Source organism: Oncorhynchus nerka, linkage group LG26, assembly GCF_034236695.1.
Source record: "Oncorhynchus nerka isolate Pitt River linkage group LG26, Oner_Uvic_2.0, whole genome shotgun sequence".
In the NCBI taxonomy this organism is placed as follows: domain Eukaryota; kingdom Metazoa; phylum Chordata; class Actinopteri; order Salmoniformes; family Salmonidae; genus Oncorhynchus; species Oncorhynchus nerka.
Genome location: NC_088421.1, coordinates 8,041,023 through 8,063,950, shown reverse-complemented (window position 1 = coordinate 8,063,950; position 22,928 = coordinate 8,041,023). Strand labels below are relative to the sequence as shown.

At 43.9% G+C, this 22,928-nt stretch overlaps 1 protein-coding gene across 1 annotated transcript; it reads left to right on the top strand.

The window, feature by feature from the left end:
• The first annotated feature begins 1,332 nt into the window (after positions 1 to 1,332).
• Positions 1,333 to 22,671, top strand: LOC115109860 (uncharacterized). The gene is made up of 7 exons (XM_029635107.2): positions 1,333 to 1,636; positions 1,765 to 1,863; positions 2,499 to 2,558; positions 2,668 to 2,773; positions 2,985 to 3,256; positions 4,010 to 4,196; positions 21,932 to 22,671. Exons 1-7 carry the CDS (start codon positions 1,520 to 1,522, stop codon positions 22,096 to 22,098), a joined length of 1,008 nt encoding a protein of 335 aa, XP_029490967.2. The 5' UTR covers positions 1,333 to 1,519; the 3' UTR covers positions 22,099 to 22,671.
• The last annotated feature ends 257 nt before the right edge of the window (positions 22,672 to 22,928 follow it).

Sequence of the window (22,928 nt, the reverse complement as noted above, 5' to 3'; positions counted from 1 at the left end):
CATGTGAAATAAATGTTTTCATATATTGAGCTGAAATGTTCATGTGAAAACAAAAGAGACACGTGAGGTCAGTTGTTCACATGTGAAACTACATGTTCACATGTATTCAATATAGAGTTCACACCAACTTTTCGCATGTGAGGAGGATAACATGTTTTCACGTCACGTGCATTGTAGATTCACACGTGAAATTTGCCATTTTACACGTGAAACCTAACTCTCACATGTCGAATTTCATTTTCACGTGTGAAAACGTATGTGTACTTTCACGTGAACAATTTTCACATATGAAAATCTAACTCTCACGTGGAATTTTCAGTTTCAAATGTGGAAAAATGTTACATGAAAATCGAACTCTTACATGTGGAATTGCTTTTTTGCATGAAATGGTTTGAAGAATCTCAAATATAAAATATATTTTGATTTGTTTTAAACTTTTTTGATTACTACATGATTTCATATGTGTTATTCCATATTTTTGATGTCTTCACTATTATTCTACAATGTAGAAAATAGTCAAAATAAAGAAAAACTCTTGAGTGAGTAGGTGTGTCCAAAGTTTTGACTGGTACTGTATATTTTTTAAATATAGGAGAAGGAAAGCCTTAAGATAAATACTCCACTTGTTTAAATAGAAAAATGTAGATATTTCTTGAGTAAAGAAGTAATATGTTGGATGAGTGTGTTGTGGGCAACTCGACCCACCCCCTCCCTCTACTAGGGGGTAACTGCCCCCTGGGGGCTAGTTACCCCTTTATGGTTATGAATGTGTTTCTACCTGTCATTTAGACAATGACTAGCCCGGTAAGTGCTAGTTTATGCTAGCAACTTCACTATCAGTAAATGCTAGCCAGGTATCTAGTTAGCATAAGCTGCTAGGAGTTACCTCGGTACTTTAAAAAAATGCCCCTTTTCTAAAAACTAAATTTAATGAAATAACAAAAAAAAGTGTAAACTGTAGCCATTTATTTCCCTTTATAGTTTATTCGCCTAAGCATGATCTTCATCCACAAACCATTTTATTTCACAAACTTTGCTTTTTTGTGTCAGCAATTAGACATTGTTATTTAGAGAATTAAACATTGTTCTTAGGGAGGGCTAGTTACCCCCTAGTACCCTATAGCATCGTGATGGATTTGAAATTCACATAGTGTACGTTATCTCTTCGAATACACCCTCCCATTCAAATAATTGTTAAATAATTAAACAATAAATGTATTTGAAAGTCATGAGCATGCCCAAAGCTATAACTGCTGCTTTCATCTTGAGCAGTCTTGCCATGTCATGCCACGGTACATTAAACCGAAAAATAGCTTATTAAATCAAGTGTGTGGAATACAGTTCTACTAAATGAGCTACAATAAGTACAACCGTAACAAATATTGTTCCCCGCGCCACGGTTGCTGCGGGTGCCTACCCAGCATTGACGCGAAAGTCGGGGAGCCGAGCACAGTGTATTGACCAGCATGTTCAAGAAGCAGCCAGTGTTTCAGCGGGGGAAAAGGATAATGGGAGAAAGATGAGAAGGAAAACAATAGCAAAGCGCATTTTCGACCTCGAATATGAAGAAGAGGAGGAGGAAGACCCTAAATATGAAGACTTTGGCATCACGACATCGCACAGCCAGCCTCCATGTGTACGTAAACGTTTAACGGTTATTTGTAGTCTGGTCTTTATACAGTAGCTGCCCATTCGGTGAGGAGCGAGTATTTTGTCGCTCACGATTTATGTCGCTAATTACCCTACCCGGACTGTCTATTACAGCACAGACTGCAGAAGAGAAGAAAGCACACACACCCGGTGAAAGAGAACGTAGAAGAGAACCCACCATGCAACACCGCTCTCCAGAAGTTGAAAACGAGGGTTTGGCTCGACTATTATCATATAATATTTTTGGGACAAAGTTTGCTCTATTATCTGTTGGGGTTGGCACGCGTCTGCTCATTATGATGGCATCATATGCGCATCTTGACCGAACGACATAAATCCTATTTGTACGTTAGTAATATAGCACCTCACTTCCTCGCTTGAGGGTTTACAACTTGGAAGCCACAAGGCTGTAGTAGTAGTGACACAGAGAGCATTCACCTCTCAGCGGTGTTTTGCCATAATGGCGCTAATATGAGAGAGAGGCATGGTGGGGGCAGCCATTGATCTCAATGATGGAGCGAGGAGGAGAGGGGGAGAGGAGAGCACAAACCTTTGGCAAGGGGAGGTGGTGAAAAGAACGCCAAGCCAAGCCAGCAACAAGTAACATGTTGCTGCTACTCCTAAATAAAAGAAGGATTCTGAATCATAACTTTACAATGAAACTCTATTTATTTTTTGGCAAGACATAAGAATTTATGAAGAGAGATTTTCTGATGTTTCTATCTAGCTATGATTTTGACCATAGCTGACAATACATCATATAACAAATCAAATTAAAAAACACTGACTGACCCACAATTAAATATAAGTGAGACAACTTGTATGATTCATTTCTTATCTCCAAGCAGGTACTAGTGTCAGACAACCCTAGTGTCGAACGCATCGAGGATGGCGACTTCATGGCAGAGGTACACTGGATGACGACAGTGTGCGAGTGCATGAGTGCGTGTGTGTGAGTGATTGCTTGTGGTTTAGACCTTCTATGTATGACTTTTTGACTTCTTAATTTCTTTCAAGGGTCCCGGAGGCCTACAGTCACGCTCGAAGGCTGACCTGGTTGCCATGGTGCTGAGCATGCAGCGAGAGATGGACAACCTGAGGGAGCAAATCAGATGCCTCACAGGTGAGGGCCACCAAGAGAAGTAGGAGGAAGTTGCCCCTAGACACTGATCTGAGTTCATTTTTATATTTTCCCTGCTAATGATTAAGGTCAGGAGTCAGGGAGGAAATGCTGTTTCTAGATCTGTGCCTAAGAACAACCCAGTATGCTTTAATCTCTTGGATTTTTGTGGGATTCATACTAATGACTGCCATACTATACTATGGTATGCTAGCGTGTGGAAAGTTGGCACGTAACCTGGAGACCCTGATCGAGAGGACGGAGGTGTGGTCGAGCAGCACGGACCGGAGAACTACATCTCCCAGCATGCCTGAGATCCTGGTGAGGAGTGGAGCCATGACAACGTCGGCCCTGCTGGCCTCTCCAGGGGTGCTGAACGGGTGCTGGGCGGCCAAACTAGAGCCCCCCCACCCCCACCAGAATGGATACCCTCCGGGGTCTCATGAGGGGGGTTCCCAGATCAACGGACCACCCCTCTATCAGGAGGTGATGAACCCTTTAAATGTCTTTGATGTCAAAAATATATAGCATATGTTTTCAGGAGAGGTTAAAAACTGTACTGGGAGTCCTTTTTGATGTCATGCAATATGCAAAATGATATGTATTCTTTGAAGTTGACTGAATAGGCCTTTGGTATTTGTCTTATAGCAGAATGCTAATATACAGCCGGGTCCATAATGTTTGGCATCCTTGATAAGAATGAGCCAAATAGACTGTATGAAATAAATAATACAAATACTGAGTTATATTGTATCCCAAAAAATTGGGACATGTCCAGAGACTGAGATGGCCATTGCGAAATGTTGATCTTGTAGTCAATTAACCATTTCTTTGTGAATTTCGATTAGTGCTTCGGGTTATTGTCTTGCTGGAAGATCCACTTAAGGCCAAGTGTCAGCCTCCTGGCAGAGGCAACCACGTTTTTTGGCTAAAATGTTGTGGTACTGGGTAAAGTTCATGATGCCGTTGACCATAACAAGGGCCCCAGGAACAGAGGAAGCAAATATCATTTAGACCCCTATGTCTTTCTCTGGGCAATTGTATTAGTATAAAATAATATAATCGGCAAAAATGTTTAGCTTAAAATATAGCTGAGTATTTGTCTTAAAAAAAAAAAAATTACAGTCTTTTTTTCTCATCATTATCAAGGGTGCAACAATTACGGACTCCACTGTATCTCTAAAATGGGATGGGCCACTACAATTTTAAAGGTGCAACCTAATGTCTTTTACTATTCAGTTCATCACTGCGGAGCTGCTTGACCACTGTAACACGGGGACCACTGCCCAGAAGCTGACCAATGACCTGCTCCGGGGCCTCTATGAGAGGGACTGCCTGGCCTCTCACTCCATCTCCGGTATCGTCAACAACAAGAGGGGCCAACCCAAGCCTGCCCTGCCTGCAGACGAGATCCAGGCAATACTGAGTAAGGTCTCGTCTGTACTGCAGCCTGAGACAGCTAAACACATCCACTCATAACAGCAAAACACATCCCCCTCATAACAGCTAAACACATCCACTCATAACAGCTAAACACATCCCCCTCATAACAGCAAAACACATCCCCTCATAACAGCAAAACACATCCCCTCATAACAGCTAAAGACATCCACTCATAACAGCAAAACACATCCCCCTCATAACAGCTAAACACATCCACTCATAACAGCTAAACACATCCCCCTCATAACAGCAAAACACATCCCCTCATAACAGCAAAACACATCCCCTTATAACAGCTAAACACATCCCCTCATAACAGCTAAACACATCCACTCATAACAGCTAAACACATCCCCTCATAACAGCTAAACACATCCCCTCATAACAGCTAAACACCCCCCCATAACAGCTAAACACATCCCCTCATAACAGCTAAACACATCCCCTCATAACAGCTTAGTGACACACCCTCATAACAGCTAAACACATCCCATCATAACAGCTAAACACATCCCCTCATAACAGCTAGTCACATCCCCTCATAACAGCTAAACACATCCCCTCATAACAGCTAAACACCCCCCATAACAGCTAAACACCCCCATAACAGCTAAACACATCCCTCATAACAGCTAAACACCCCCTCATAACAGCTAAACACATCCCCTCATAACAGCTAAACACATCCCCTCATAACAGCTAAACACCCCCTCATAACAGCTAAACACATCCCCTCATAACAGCTAAACACATCCCCTCATAACAGCTAAACACCCCCCTCATAACAGCTAAACACATCCCCTCATAACAGCTAAACACATCCCCTCATAACAGCTAAACACCCCTCATAACAGCTAAACACATCCCCTCATAACAGCTAAACACATCCCCTCATAACAGAAAAACACATCCCCTCATAACAGCTAGTCACACCCCTCATAACAGCTAAACACATCCCCTCATAACAGCTAAACACACCCCTCATAACAGCTAGTCACATCCCCTCATAACAGCTAAACACATCCCCTCATAACAGCTAGTCACATCCCCTCATAACAGCTAAACACATCCCCTTATAACAGCTAAACACATCCCCTCATAACAGCTAAACCCCCCTCATAACAGCTAAACACATCCCCTCATAACAGCTAAACACATCCCCTCATAACAGCTATAAAACACATCCCTCATAACAGCTAAACACCCCTCATAACAGCTAAACACATCCCCTCATAACAGCTAAACACATCCCCTCATAACAGAAAACACATCCCCTCATAACAGCTAAACACATCCCCTCATAACAGCTAGTCACACCCCCTCATAACAGCTAGTCACACCCCTCATAACAGCTAAACACATCCTCATAACAGCTAAACACACCCCCTCATAACAGCTAAACACCTCCCCTCATAACAGCTAAACACATCCCCTCATAACAGCTGAACACACCCCTCATAACAGCTAAACACATCCCCTCATAACAGCTAGTCACATCCCCTCATAACAGCTAGTCACACCCTCATAACAGCTAAACACATCCCCTCATAACAGCTAAACACACCCCCTCATAACAGCTAAACACATCCCCTCATAACAGCTAAACACACCCTCATAACAGCTAAACACATCCCCTCATAACAGCTGAACACACCCCTCATAACAGCTAAACACATCCCCTCATAACAGCTAGTCACATCCCCTCATAACAGCTAGTCACATCCCCTCATAACAGCTAAACACATCCCCTCATAACAGCTAAACACATCCCCTCATAACAGCTAGTCACATCCCCTCATAACAGCTAAACACATCCCCTCATAACAACATCCTAAACACATCCCCCCTCATAACAGCTAAACACATCCCCATAACAGCTAAACACATCCCCTCATAACAGCTAAACCCCCCATAACAGCTAAACACATCCCCTCATAACAGCTAAACACCCCCCTCATAACAGCTAAACACATCCCTCATAACAGCTAAACACATCCCCTCATAACAGCTAAACACCCCCTCATAACAGCTAGTCACACCCCTCATAACAGCTAAACACATCCCCTCATAACAGCTAAACACACCCCCTCATAACAGCTAAACACATCCCCTCATAACAGCTAGTCACACCCCTCATAACAGCTAGTCACACCCCTCATAACAGCTAAACACATCCCCTCATAACAGCTAAACACACCCCCTCATAACAGCTAGTCACACCCCTCATAACAGCTAGTCACACCCCCTCATAACAGCTAAACACATCCCCTCATAACAGCTAAACACACCCCTCATAACAGCTAAACACATCCCCTCATAACAGCTAGTGACACACCCTCATAACAGCTAAACACATCCCCTCATAACAGCTAAACACATCCCCTCATAACTGCTAAACACATCCCCTCATAACAGCTGAACACACCCCTCATAACAGCTAGTCACATCCCCTCATAACAGCTAGTCACACCCTCATAACAGCTAAACACATCCCCTCATAACAGCTAGTCACATCCCCTCATAACAGCTAGTCACATCCCATCATAACAGCTAAACACATCCCCTCATAACAGCTAAACACATCCCCTCATAACAGCTAAAACCCCCCATAACAGCTAAACACATCCCCTCATAACAGCTAAACACCCCCCCTCATAACAGCTAAACACATCCCCTCATAACAGCTAAACACATCCCCTCATAACAGCTAAACACATCCCTCATAACAGCTAAACACCCCCTCATAACAGCTAGTCACACCCCTCATAACAGCTAAACACATCCCCTCATAACAGCTAAACACACCCTCATAACAGCTAAACACATCCCCTCATAACAGAAAAACACATCCCCTCATAACAGCTAGTCACATCCCCTCATAACAGGTAAACACATCCCCTCATAACAGCTAAACACATCCCCTCATAACAGCTAAACCCCCCTCATAACAGCTAAACACCCCCTCATAACAGCTAAACACATCCCCTCATAACAGCTAAACACATCCCTCATAACAGCTAAACACATCCCCTCATAACAGCTAAACACATCCCCTCATAACAGCTAAACACATCCCCTCATAACAGGTAAACACATCCCTCATAATAGCTAAACACATCCCCTCATAACACATCCCTCATAACAGCTAAACACATCCCCCCCTAAACCCTCATAACAGCTAAACACATCCCCTCATAACAGCTAAACACATCCCCTCATAACAGCTAGGCACACCCCTCATAACAGCTAGTCACACCCCCCTCATAACAGCTAAACACATCCCCCCTCATAACAGCTAAACACATCCCCCTCATAACAGCTAAACACATCCCCTCATAACAGAAAAACACATCCCTCATAACAGCTAAACACATCCCCTCATAACAGCTAGTCACACCCCTCATAACAGCTAGTCACACCCCCTCATAACAGCTAAACACATCCCCTCATAACAGCTAAACACACCCCCTCATAATAGCTAAACACCTCCCCTCATAACAGCTAAACACATCCCCTCATAACAGCTGAACACACCCCCTCATAACAGCTAAACACATCCCCTCATAACAGCTAGTCACACCCCTCATAACAGCTAGTCACACCCTCATAACAGCTAAACACATCCCCTCATAACAGCTAAACACACCCCCTCATAACAGCTAAACACATCCCCTCATAACAGCTTAGTGACACACCCTCATAACAGCTAAACACATCCCCTCATAACAGCTAAACACATCCCCTCATAACAGCTGAACACACCCCCCTCATAACAGCTAAACACATCCCCTCATAACAGCTAAACACATCCCTCATAACAGCTAAACACATCCCCTCATAACAGCTAAACACATCCCCTCATAACAGCTAGTCACATCCCTCATAACAGCTAGTCACATCCCCTCATAACAGCTAAACACATCCCCCTCATAATAGCTAAACACATCCCCTCATAACAGCTAAACACCCCCTCATAACAGCTAAACACCCCCCTCATAACAGCTAAACACATCCCCTCATAACAGCTAGTCACATCCCCTCATAACAGCTAAACACATCCCTCATAACAGCTAAACACATCCCCTCATAACAGCTAAACACATCCCCTCATAACAGCTAAACACCCCCTCATAACAGCTAAACACATCCCCTCATAACAGCTAAACACATCCCCTCATAACAGCTAAACACATCCCCTCATAACAGAAAAACACATCCCCTCATAACAGCTAAACACATCCCCTCATAACAGCTAGTCACACCCCTCATAACAGCTAGTCACACCCCCTCATAACAGCTAAACACATCCCTCATAACAGCTAAACACACCCCCTCATAACAGCTAAACACACCCCTCATAACAGCTAAACACATCCCCTCATAACAGAAAAACACATCCCCTCATAACAGCTAAACACATCCCCTCATAACAGCTAGTCACACCCCCTCATAACAGCTAGTCACACCCCTCATAACAGCTAAACACATCCCCTCATAACAGCTAAACACACCCCCTCATAACAGCTAAACACCTCCCCTCATAACAGCTAAACACATCCCCTCATAACAGCTGAACACACCCCTCATAACAGCTAAACACATCCCCTCATAACAGCTAGTCACACCCCCTCATAACAGCTAGTCACACCCCCTCATAACAGCTAAACACATCCCCTCATAACAGCTAAACACACCCCCTCATAACAGCTAAACACATCCCCTCATAACAGCTTAGTGACACACCCTCATAACAGCTAAACACATCCCCTCATAACAGCTAAACACATCCCCTCATAACAGCTGAACACACCCCCTCATAACAGCTAAACACATCCCCTCATAACAGCTAAACACATCCTCTCATAACAGCTAAACACATCCCCTCATAACAGCTAAACACATCCCCTCATAACAGCTAGTCACATCCCCTCATAACAGCTAGTCACATCCCCTCATAACAGCTAAACACATCCCCTCATAACAGCTAAACACATCCCCTCATAACAGCTAAACACCCCCTCATAACAGCTAAACACATCCCCTCATAACAGCTAAACACATCCCCTCATAACAGCTAGTCACATCCCCTCATAACAGCTAAACACATCCCCTCATAACAGCTAAACACATCCCCTCATAACAGCTAAACACCCCTCATAACAGCTAAACACATCCCCTCATAACAGCTAAACCCCCTCATAACAGCTAAACACATCCCCTCATAACAGCTAAACAACCCCCCTCATAACAGCTAAACACATCCCCTCATAACAGCTAAACACATCCCCTCATAACAGCTAAAACACATCCCCTCATAACAGCTAAACACCCCCCTCATAACAGCTAGTCACACCCCTCATAACAGCTAAACACATCCCCTCATAACAGCTAAACACACGCCCTCATAACAGCTAAACACATCCCCTCATAACAGAAAAACACATCCCCTCATAACAGCTAGTCACATCCCCTCATAACAGGTAAACACATCCCCTCATAATAGCTAAACACATCCCCTCATAACAGCTAAACCCCTCATAACAGCTAAACACCCCCTCATAACAGCTAAACACATCCCCTCATAACAGCTAGTCACACCCCCTCATAACAGCTAGTCACACCCCCTCATAACAGCTAAACACATCCCCTCATAACAGCTAAACACATCCTCTCATAACAGCTAAACACATCCCTCATAACAGCTAAACACATCCCCTCATAACAGCTAGTCACATCCCCTCATAACAGGTAAACACATCCCCTCATAATAGCTAAACACATCCCTCATAACAGCTAAACACCCCCTCATAACAGCTAAACAAACCCCTCATAACAGCTAAACACATCCCCTCATAACAGCTAAACACATCCCCTCATAACAGCTGAACACACCCCCTCATAACAGCTAAACACATCCCCTCATAACAGCTAAACACATCCCCTCATAACAGCTAAACACATCCCCTCATAACAGCTAAACACACCCCCTCATAACAGCTAAACACATCCCTCATAACAGCTAAACACATCCTCTCATAACAGCTAAACACATCCCCTCATAATAGCTAAACACATCCCCTCATAACAGCTAAACACCCCCCTCATAACAGCTAAACACCCCCTCATAACAGCTAAACACATCCCCTCATAACAGCTAGTCACATCCCCTCATAACAGCTAAACACATCCCCTCATAATAGCTAAACACATCCCCTCATAACAGCTAAACACCCCTCATAACAGCTAAACACATCCCCTCATAACAGCTAAACACCCTCATAACAGCTAAACACACCCCCCATAACAGCTAAACACATCCCTCATAACAGCTAAACACCCCCTCATAACAGCTAAACACATCCCCTCATAACAGCTAAACACATCCCCTCATAACAGCTAAACACCCCCTCATAACAGCTAAACACATCCCCTCATAACAGCTAAACACATCCCCTCATAACAGCTAAACACATCCCCTCATAACAGAAAAACACATCCCCTCATAACAGCTAAACACATCCCCTCATAACAGCTAGTCACACCCCAACACACCCCCTCATAACAGCTAAACACCTCCCCTCATAACAGCTAAACACATCCCCTCATAACAGCTGAACACACCCCCTCATAACAGCTAAACACATCCCCTCATAACAGCTAGTCACACCCCTCATAACAGCTAGTCACACCCCCTCATAACAGCTAAACACATCCCCTCATAACAGCTAAACACACCCCCTCATAACAGCTAAACACATCCCCTCATAACAGCTAAACACATCCCCTCATAACAGCTAAACACCCCCTCATAACAGCTAAACACATCCCCTCATAACAGCTAAACACATCCCCTCATAACAGCTAAACACATCCCTCATAACAGAAAAACACATCCCCTCATAACAGCTAAACACATCCCCTCATAACAGCTAGTCACACCCCAACACACCCCTCATAACAGCTAAACACCTCCCCTCATAACAGCTAAACACATCCCCTCATAACAGCTGAACACACCCCCTCATAACAGCTAAACACATCCCCTCATAACAGCTAAACACACCCCCTCATAACAGCTAGTCACACCCCCTCATAACAGCTAAACACATCCCCTCATAACAGCTAAACACACCCCCTCATAACAGCTAAACACATCCCCTCATAACAGCAAGTCAGATCCCCTCATAACAGCTTAACACATCCCCTCATAATAGCTAAACACATCCCCTCATAACAGCTAAACACCCCCTCATAACAGCTAAACACCCCCCTCATAACAGCTAAACACATCCCCTCATAACAGCTAGTCACATCCCCTCATAACAGCTAAACACATCCCCTCATAACAGCTAAACACATCCCCTCATAACAGCTAAACACCCCCATAACAGCTAAACACATCCCCTCATAACAGCTAAACACCCCCCATAACAGCTAAACACCCCCTCATAACAGCTAAACACATCCCCTCATAACAGCTAGTCACATCCACTCATAACAGCTAAACACATCCCCTCATAACAGCTAAACACCCCCTCATAACAGCTAAACACATCCCTCATAACAGCTAAACAAATCCCCTCATAACAGCTAAACACCCCCTCATAACAGCTAAACACATCCCCTCATAACAGCTAAACACATCCCTCATAACAGCTAAACACCCCCTCATAACAGCTAAACACCCCTCATAACAGCTAAACACATCCCCTCATAACAGCTAAACACATCCCCTCAACAGAAAAACACATCCCCTCATAACAGCTAAACACATCCCCTCATAACAGCTAGTCACACCCCTCATAACAGCTAAACACATCCCCTCATAACAGCTAAACACACCCCCTCATAACAGCTAAACACATCCCCTCATAACAGAAAAACACATCCCCTCATAACAGCTAAACACATCCCTCATAACAGCTAAACACATCCCCTCATAATAGCTAAACACATCCCCTCATAACAGCTAAACACCCCCCATAACAGCTAAACACATCCCCTCATAACAGCTAAACACCCCCCATAACAGCTAAACACATCCCCTCATAACAGCTAAACACCCCCCTCATAACAGCTAAACACATCCCCTCATAACAGCTAAACACATCCCCTCATAACAGCTAAACACCCCCTCATAACAGCTAAACACATCCCCTCATAACAGCTAAACACATCCCCTCATAACAGCTAAACACATCCCCTCATAACAGAAAAACACATCCCCTCATAACAGCTAAACACATCCCCTCATAACAGCTAGTCACACCCCTCATAACAGCTAGTCACACCCCCTCATAACAGCTAAACACATCCCATCATAACAGCTAAACACACCCCTCATAACAGCTAAACACATCCCCTCATAACAGCTAAACACCTCCCCTCATAACAGCTGAACACACCCCCTCATAACAGCTAAACACATCCCCTCATAACAGCTAGTCACACCCCCTCATAACAGCTAGTCACACCCCTCATAACAGCTAAACACATCCCCTCATAACAGCTAAACACACCCCCTCATAACAGCTAAACACATCCCCTCATAACAGCTAAACACATCCCCTCATAACAGCTGAACACACCCCTCATAACAGCTAAACACATCCCCTCATAACAGCTAAACACATCCTCTCATAACAGCTAAACACATCCCCTCATAACAGCTAAACACATCCCTCATAACAGCAAGTCACATCCCCTCATAACAGCTTAACACATCCCCTCATAATAGCTAAACACATCCCCTCATAACAGCTAAACACCCCCCTCATAACAGCTAAACACCCCCCTCATAACAGCTAAACACATCCCCTCATAACAGCTAGTCACATCCCCTCATAACAGCTAAACACATCCCCTCATAACAGCTAAACACATCCCCTCATAACAGCTAAACACCCCCCATAACAGCTAAACACATCCCCTCATAACAGCTAAACACCCCCCATAACAGCTAAACACCCCCCCATAACAGCTAAACACCCCCTCATAACAGCTAGTCACATCCACTCATAACAGCTAAACACATCCCCTCATAACAGCTAAACACATCCCCTCATAACAGCTAAACACATCCCCTCATAACAGCTAAACACCCCCCTCATAACAGCTAAACACCCCCTCATAACAGCTAAACACATCCCCTCATAACAGCTAAACACATCCCCTCATAACAGAAAAACACATCCCCTCATAACAGCTAAACACATCCCCTCATAACAGCTAGTCACACCCCCTCATAACAGCTAAACACATCCCCTCATAACAGCTAAACACATCCCCTCATAACAGCTAAACACATCCCCTCATAACAGAAAAACACATCCCCTCATAACAGCTAAACACATCCCCTCATAACAGCTAAACACATCCCCTCATAACAGCTAAACACATCCCCTCATAACAGCTAAACACCCCCCCATAACAGCTAAACACATCCCCTCATAACAGCTAAACACATCCCCCATAACAGCTAAACACATCCCCTCATAACAGCTAAACACCCCCTCATAACAGCTAAACACATCCCCTCATAACAGCTAAACACATCCCCTCATAACAGCTAAACACATCCCCTCATAACAGCTAAACACATCCCCTCATAACAGCTAAACACATCCCCTCATAACAGCTAAACACATCCCCTCATAACAGAAAAACACATCCCCTCATAACAGCTAAACACATCCCCTCATAACAGCTAGTCACACCCCCTCATAACAGCTAGTCACACCCCTCATAACAGCTAAACACATCCCATCATAACAGCTAAACACACCCCCTCATAACAGCTAAACACATCCCCTCATAACAGCTAAACACATCCCCTCATAACAGCTGAACACACCCCCTCATAACAGCTAAACACATCCCCTCATAACAGCTAACACCCCCTCATAACAGCTAGTCACACCCCCTCATAACAGCTAAACACACCTCATAACAGCTAACACATCCCCTCATAACAGCTAAACACATCCCCTCATAACAGCTAAACACATCCCCTCATAACAGCTGAAACACCCCCTCATAACAGCTAAACACATCCCCTCATAACAGCTAAACACATCCTCTCATAACAGCTAAACACATCCCCTCATAACAGCTAAACACATCCCTCATAACAGCAAAACACATCCCCTCATAACAGCTTAACACATCCCCTCATAATAGCTAAACACATCCCCTCATAACAGCTAAACACCCCCTCATAACAGCTAAACACCCCCCCATAATAACAGCTAAACACATCCCCTCATAACAGCTAGTCACATCCCCTCATAACAGCTAAACACATCCCCTCATAACAGCTAAACACATCCCCTCATAACAGCTAAACACCCCTCATAACAGCTAAACACATCCCCTCATAACAGCTAAACACATCCACTCATAACAGCTAAACACATCCCCTCATAACTGCTAAACACATCCCTCATAACTGCTAAACACCTCCCCTCATAACTCCTAAACACATCCCCTCATAACAGCTAGTCACATCCCATCATAACAGCTAGTCACATCCCCTCATAACAGCTAGTCACATCCCCTCATAACAGCTAGCCACATCCCCTCATAACAGCTAGTCACATCCCCTCATTACAGCTAGTCACATCCCCTCATAACAGCTAAACACATCCCCTCATAACAGCTGAACACACCCCCTCATAACAGCTAAACACATCCCCTCATAACAGCTAGTCACATCCCCTCATAAAAGCTAAACACATCCATTCATAACAGCTAAACACATCCCCTCATATCTGCTAAACACATCCCCTCATATCTGCTAAACACATCCCCTCATAACTGCTAAACACATCCCCTCATAACAGCTAAACACATCCCCTCATAACAACTAAACACATCCCATCATAACAACTAAACACATCCCCTCATAACTGCTAAACACATCCCATCATAACAACTAAACACATCCCATCATAACAGCTAAACACATCCACTAATAACAGCTAGTCATTTCTCCTCATAACAGCTAAACACATCCCCGCATAACAGCTAAACACATCCCCTCATAACAACTAAACACATCCCCTCATAACTGCTAAACACATCCCATCATAACAACTAAACACATCCCATCATAACAGCTAAACACATCCCCTCATAACAGCTAGTCATTTCTCCTCATAACAGCTAAACACATCCCCTCATAACAGCTAGTCATTTCTCCTCATAACAGCTAAACACATCCTCTCATAACAGCTAGTCACATCCCCTCATAACAGCTAGTCACATCCCCTCATAACAGATAGTCCCATCCCTTCATAACAGCTAGTCACATCCCCTCATAACAGCTAGTCACATCCCCTCATAACAGCTAGTCACATCCCCTCATTACAGCTAGTCACATCCCCTCATAACAGCTAGTCACATCCCCTCATAACAGCTAAACACATCCCCTCATAACAGCTGAACACCCCCCCTCATAACAGCTAAACACATCCCCTCATAACAGCTAGTCACATCCCCTCATAACTGCTAAACACATCCCTCATAACAGCTAAACACATCCCCTCATAACAGCTAAACACATCCCCTCATAACTGCTAAACACATCCCCTCATAACAGCTAGTCACATCCCCTCATAACAGCTAGTCACATCCCCTCATAACAGCTAAACACATCCACTCATAACAGCTAAACACATCCCCTCATAACTGCTAAACACATCCCTCATAACAGCTAGTCACATCCCATCATAACAGCTAGTCACATCCCCTCATAACTGCTAAACACATCCCCTCATAACAGCTAGTCACATCCCCTCATAACAGCTAGTCACATCCCCTCATAACAGCTAAACACATCCACTCATAACAGCTAAACACATCCCCTCATAACTCCTAAACACATCCCCTCATAACAGCTAGTCACATCCCATCATAACAGCTAGTCACATCCCCTCATAACAGCTAGTCACATCCCCTCACAACAGCTAGTCACATCCCCTCATAACAGCTAGTCACATCCCCTCATTACAGCTAGTCACATCCCCTCATAACAGCTAGTCACATCCCCTCATAACAGCTAGTCACATCCCCTCATAACAGCTAAACACATCCCCTCATAACAGCTAGTCGCATCCCCTCATAACAGCTAAACACATCCACTCATATCTGCTAAACACATCCCCTCATAACTGCTAAACACATCCCCTCATAACAGCTAAACACATCCCATCATAACAACTAAACACATCCCATCATAACAGCTAAACACATCCCCGCATAACAGCTAAACACATAATCTCATAACATCTAAACACATCTCATAACAGCCAAACACATAATCTCATAACAGCTAGTCACATCCCCTCATAACAGCTAAACACACCCCCTCATAACAGCTAGTCATTTCTCCTCATAACAGCTAAACACATCCCCTCATAACAGCTAGTCATTTCTCCTCATAACAGCTAAACACATCTCCTCATAACAGCTAGTCACATCCCCTCATAACAGCTAGTCACATCCCCTCATAACAGCTAGTAACATCCCCTCATAACAGCTAGTCACATCCCCTCATTACAGCTAGTCACATCCCCTCATAACAGCTAGTCACATCCCCTCATAACTGCTAAACACATCCCTCATAACAGCTAAACACATCCCCTCATAACAGCTAAACACATCCCCTCATAACTGCTAAACACATCCCCTCATAACAGCTAGTCACATCCCCTCATAACAGCTAGTCACATCCCCTCATAACAGCTAAACACATCCACTCATAACAGCTAAACACATCCCCTCATAACTCCTAAACACATCCCCTCATAACAGCTAGTCACATCCCATCATAACAGCTAGTCACATCCCATCATAACAGCTAGTCACATCCCCTCATAACAGCTAGTCACATCCCCTCACAACAGCTAGTCACATCCCCTCATAACAGCTAGTCACATCCCCTCATTACAGCTAGTCACATCCCCTCATAACAGCTAGTCACATCCCCTCATAACAGCTAGTCACATCCCCTCATAACAGCTAAACACATCCCCTCATAACAGCTAGTCGCATCCCCTCATAACAGCTAAACACATCCACTCATATCTGCTAAACACATCCCCTCATATCTGCTAAACACATCCCCTCATAACTGCTAAACACATCCCCTCATAACAGCTAAACACATCCCATCATAACAACTAAACACATCCCATCATAACAGCTAAACACATCCACTCATAACAGCTAGTCATTTCTCCTCATAACAGCTAAACACATCCCCGCATAACAGCTAAACACATAATCTCATAACATCTAAACACATCTCATAACAGCCAAACACATAATCTCATAACAGCTAGTCACATCCCCTCATAACAGCTAAACACATCCCCTCATAACAGCTAAACACACCCCCTCATAACAGCTAAACACATCCCCTCATAACAGCTAGTCATTTCTCCTCATAACAGCTAAACACATCTCCTCATAACAGCTAGTCACATCCCCTCATAACAGCTAGTCACATCCCCTCATAACAGCTAGTAACATCCCCTCATAACAGCTAGTCACATCCCCTCATTACAGCTAGTCACATCCCCTCATAACAGCTAGTCACATCCCCTCATAACAGCTAAACACATCCCCTCATAACAGCTGAACACACCCCCTCATAACAGCTAAACACATCCCCTCATAACAGCTAGTCACATCCCCTCATAACAGCTAAACACATCCACTCATAACAGCTAAACACATCCCCTCATAACTGCTAAACACATCCCTCATAACAGCTAAACACATCCCCTCATAACAGCTAAACACATCCCCTCATAACTGCTAAACACATCCCCTCATAACAGCTAGTCACATCCCCTCATAACAGCTAGTCACATCCCCTCATAACAGCTAGTCACATCCCCTCATAACAGCTAAACACATCCACTCATAACAGCTAAACACATCCCCCCATAACTGCTAAACACATCCCTCATAACTGCTAAACACCTCCCCTCATAACTCCTAAACACATCCCCTCATAACAGCTAGTCACATCCCATCATAACAGCTGGTCACATCCCCCCATAACAGCTAGTCACATCCCCTCATAACAGCTAGTCACATCCCCTCATTACAGCTAGTCACATACCCTCATAACAGCTAGTCACATCCCCTCATAACAGCTAAACACATCCCCTCATAACAGCTGAACACACCCCCTCATAACAGCTAAACACATCCCCTCATAACAGCTAGTCACATCCCCCCATAACAGCTAAACACATCCACTCATAACAGCTAAACACATCCCCTCATAACTGCTAAACACATCCCTCATAACTGCTAAACACCTCCCCTCATAACAGCTGAACACATCCCCTCATAACAGCTAAACACATCCCCTCATAACAGCTAGTCACATCCCCTCATAACAGCTAAACACATCCACTCATAACAGCTAAACACATCCCCTCATAACTGCTAAACACATCCCCTCATAACAGCTAGTCACATCCCCTCATAACAGCTAGTCACATCCCCTCATAACAGCTAGTCACATCCCCTCATAACAGCTAGTCACATCCCATCATAACAGCTAGTCACATCCCCTCATAACAGCTAGTCACATCCCCTCATAACAGCTAGTCACACCCCCAATGGCAGTTGAACATGTCACACTTCCCGCACTTACCTCATGCTACAATGGAAATACTTTTCACATGAACTTCATGCCTTCCTATAAAGTTAGTTGAATGCAGGGACTGGACAAGGTTGTCTGCTTAATGACTACGGTAACAGTGTTGTTATTTCTGTTTGACTTCTAATCTGCCATTGTCTGGGACCCGAACTGCCGTTTATAGACCACGGTATTCTAGGTACAGGCTTAGAGATGTATAGAGATCTCACCTTTGTATCTGTGCTATTTTGGCATCTGACAACATGGGCAGCGCCATTGAGGCTATCACCATTTGAAAGATTTTTGATGAGTTTGGTGTTTGAAGAAAAGCGTAAAACTAATATTGGTGATTTATCCACACCTGCAGTGCTGGAGTCTTGAACCTAATCTTGTCATTCATTTATTGTGCCCACTAGATGGCGGTGATATACAGTGCCTTGCGAAAGTATTCGGCCCCCTTGAACTTTGCGACCTTTTGCCACATTTCAGGCTTCAAACATAAAGATATAAAACTGTATTTTTTTGTGAAGAATCAACAACAAGTGGGACACAATCATGAAGTGGAACGACATTTATTGGATATTTCAAACTTTTTTAACAAATCAAAAACTGAAAAATTGGGCGTGCAAAATTATTCAGCCCCCTTAAGTTAATACTTTGTAGCGCCAACTTTTGCTGCGATTACAGCTGTAAGTCGCTTGGGGTATGTCTCTATCAGTTTTGCACATCGAGAGACTGAATTTTTTTCCCATTCCTCCTTGCAAAACAGCTCGAGCTCAGTGAGGTTGGATGGAGAGCATTTGTGAACAGCAGTTTTCAGTTCTTTTCACAGATTCTCGATTGGATTCAGGTCTGGACTTTGACTTGGCCATTCTAACACCTGGATATGTTTATTTTTGAACCATTCCATTGTAGATTTTGCTTTATGTTTTGGATCATTGTCTTGTTGGAAGACAAATCTCCGTCCCAGTCTCAGGTCTTTTGCAGACTCCATCAGGTTTTCTTCCAGAATGGTCCTGTATTTGGCTCCATCCATCTTCCCATCAATTTTAACCATCTTCCCTGTCCCTGCTGAAGAAAAGCAGGCCCAAACCATGATGCTGCCACCACCATGTTTGACAGTGGGGATGGTGTGTTCAGGGTGATGAGCTGTGTTGCTTTTACGCCAAACATAACGTTTTGCATTGTTGCCAAAAAGTTCAATTTTGGTTTCATCTGACCAGAGCACCTTCTTCCACATGTTTGGTGTGTCTCCCAGGTGGCTTGTGGCAAACTTTAAACTACACTTTTTATGGATATCTTTAAGAAATGGCTTTCTTCTTGCCACTCTTCCATAAAGGCCAGATCTGTGCAATATACGACTGATTGTTGTCCTATGGACAGAGTCTCCCACCTCAGCTGTAGATCTCTGCAGTTCATCCAGAGTGATCATGGGCCTCTTGGCTGCATCTCTGATCAGTCTTCTCCTTGTATGAGCTGAAAGTTTAGAGGGACGGCCAGGTCTTGGTAGATTTGCAGTGGTCTGATACTCCTTCCATTTCAATATTATCACTTGCACAGTGCTCCTTGGGATGTTTAAAGCTTGGGAAATCTTTTTGTATCCAAATCCGGCTTTAAACTTCTTCACAACAGTATCTCGGACCTGCCTGGTGTGTTCCTTGTTCTTCATGATGCTCTCTGCACTTTTAACGGACCTCTGAGACTATCACAGTGCAGGTGCATTTATACGGAGACTTGATTACACACAGGTGGATTGAATTTATCATCATTAGTCATTTAGGTCAACATTGGATCATTCAGAGATCCTCACTGAACTTCTGGAGAGAGTTTGGTGCACTGAAAGTAAAGGGGCTGAATAATTTTGCACGCCCAATTTTTCAGTTTTTGATTGGTTAAAAAAGTTTGAAATATCCAATAAATGTTGTTCCACTTCATGATTGTGTCCCACTTGTTGTTGATTCTTCACAAAAAATACAGTTTTATATCTTTATGTTTGAAGCCTGAAATGTGGCAAAAGGTCGCAAAGTTCAAGGGGGCCGAATACTTTCGCAAGGCACTGTAGCTTAAAGCCATTTACAAGCTAGACAAAACAATTTGCAGAAGACACCAATGCGCCAAACAATGCTCATCACGAGCATCGACGGGGCTGAAGTGGAGCGGGTCGAGAGTTTCAAGTTCCTTGGTGTCCACATCACCAATGAACTATCATGGTCCAAACACACCAAAACAGTTGTGAAGAGAGCACGACAACACCTTTTTTCCCCCTCAGGAGATTTGGCATGGGTCTCCAGAGTCACAAAAAGTTCTACAGCTGCACCATCGAGAGCATCCTGACCGGTTGCATCACCGCCTGGCAACTGCTTGGTACCTGACCGTAAGGCGCTGCAGAGGATAGTGCATACGGCCCAGTACATCACTGGGGATAAGCTTCCTGCCATCCAGGACCTATATACTATGCGGTGTCAGAGGAAGGCCCAAAGAATTGGCAAAGACTCCAGTCACCTAAGTCATAGACCTTTCTCTCTGCTACCGCATGGCGAGCTGTACAGGAGCGCCAAGTCTAGGACCAAAATGCTCCTTAACCGCTTCTATCTCACCTCTGTTTTTACACTGATGCCACTCGTTGTTTATTATCTATGCATAGTCACTTTACAAATTGCCTTGACTAACCTATATCCCCGCGCATCTACTCGGTACAGGTACCCCCTGTATATAGCCTCGTTATTGTAATGTCATTTTCTTGTGTTACTAGTTTATTTAGTAAATATTTTCTTAACCAACTACATTGTTGGTTACATATGCGTTTCACAGTAAGGTTGTATTCAGCGCATGTGACAAATACAATTTAATTTGATTTGACAATGCTCTGATCATTGGCAATGCTCTGATCATTGGCAATGCTCTGATCATTGGCGGATCGCCCCCAACCCATAGGAATCCCCACGCAGTTGACTACTTTAAAATGGTGGAAATCCCTTAATGGCAATGTCCTTGTTATTTCCAAGTAGTGATTACTTTACATCTCTATAGGTTTCTGATCTTTGACCTATCACCCACAGGAGCGGTGCAGCACTACTTCCCAGGGAAGACGGACTCGGAGATCAAGGGCTACATCCGCCAGAAGCTGCAGAACGAAGCCAAGCGGCTCCGCAAGAAGCCTCATCTGGCCGTGAAGTTGGAGCCAGAGGCCGGGTCAGAAGGGGCGGAGAGTACTTTCTACATCTAAGGGGAGTGAAGTGCCCCGCCCCTGTCCAGGTTAAAGTGCAATTATGGGAGGGAGACTCAAAATGGGAGGGAACCAAAATGGAGCAGCCTTATCAACACCAGTCCAGTCTATCTGTTTGTCTGTCCATTCCCAGCCATGTCTCTGGTCCGGGAGAGAAATAGGCGAGTGAGGGAGGAGTCTATTTGTCTGACAACGTGATCATTCCAGGGGAAGTGTTATGGACTCCAGTCTGATCGAGACTAGTTACTGCTCAGGTGAAGTTAGATGATACTGTAGCTTATTCTTCCTCTGCCCTCTGGCATCGTTCTCACGCCTCAGCTAGCCAGCCAGCAGTAGTAGGCCTAGTAGATGGCAAGTGATTTGTATCCAAGTTTCGTACTCTTGTTTCTCTGAAGGAGGTGGCAGTCTGTCGGTGCTCTGTAGGGAAGTCGACAACATAGCCGTCAGTGAAGCTGCGCTGCACTCTGTGTCACTTCAGTTTGATTTACAGTTGTCATTGACCTCGTGAAATGAACCTAGCCTTAGTATTGAATTAATTACAATGTTGCTGAATAAAAAATGATTTTGTTTTTCCCCAAAGCATCATTGTGCTTTTTTTTTACATTTTTTTTTTTTACATTATTCTAGAACTGATACTTACACTTCATGTTATCATAGCAGTAATACCCTCAAGACATTTTAGAAATATCTTCGTTTTTATATCTATGGTATCTTATAAAACATAACATTGAAATGATTTTAAAATGAAGAGATCTAACCTACCCTTTTCTAATGATTACTCTTTACGTTGTATGGTGCATCAAAATTAACGCCTAATTATTACCTAACAA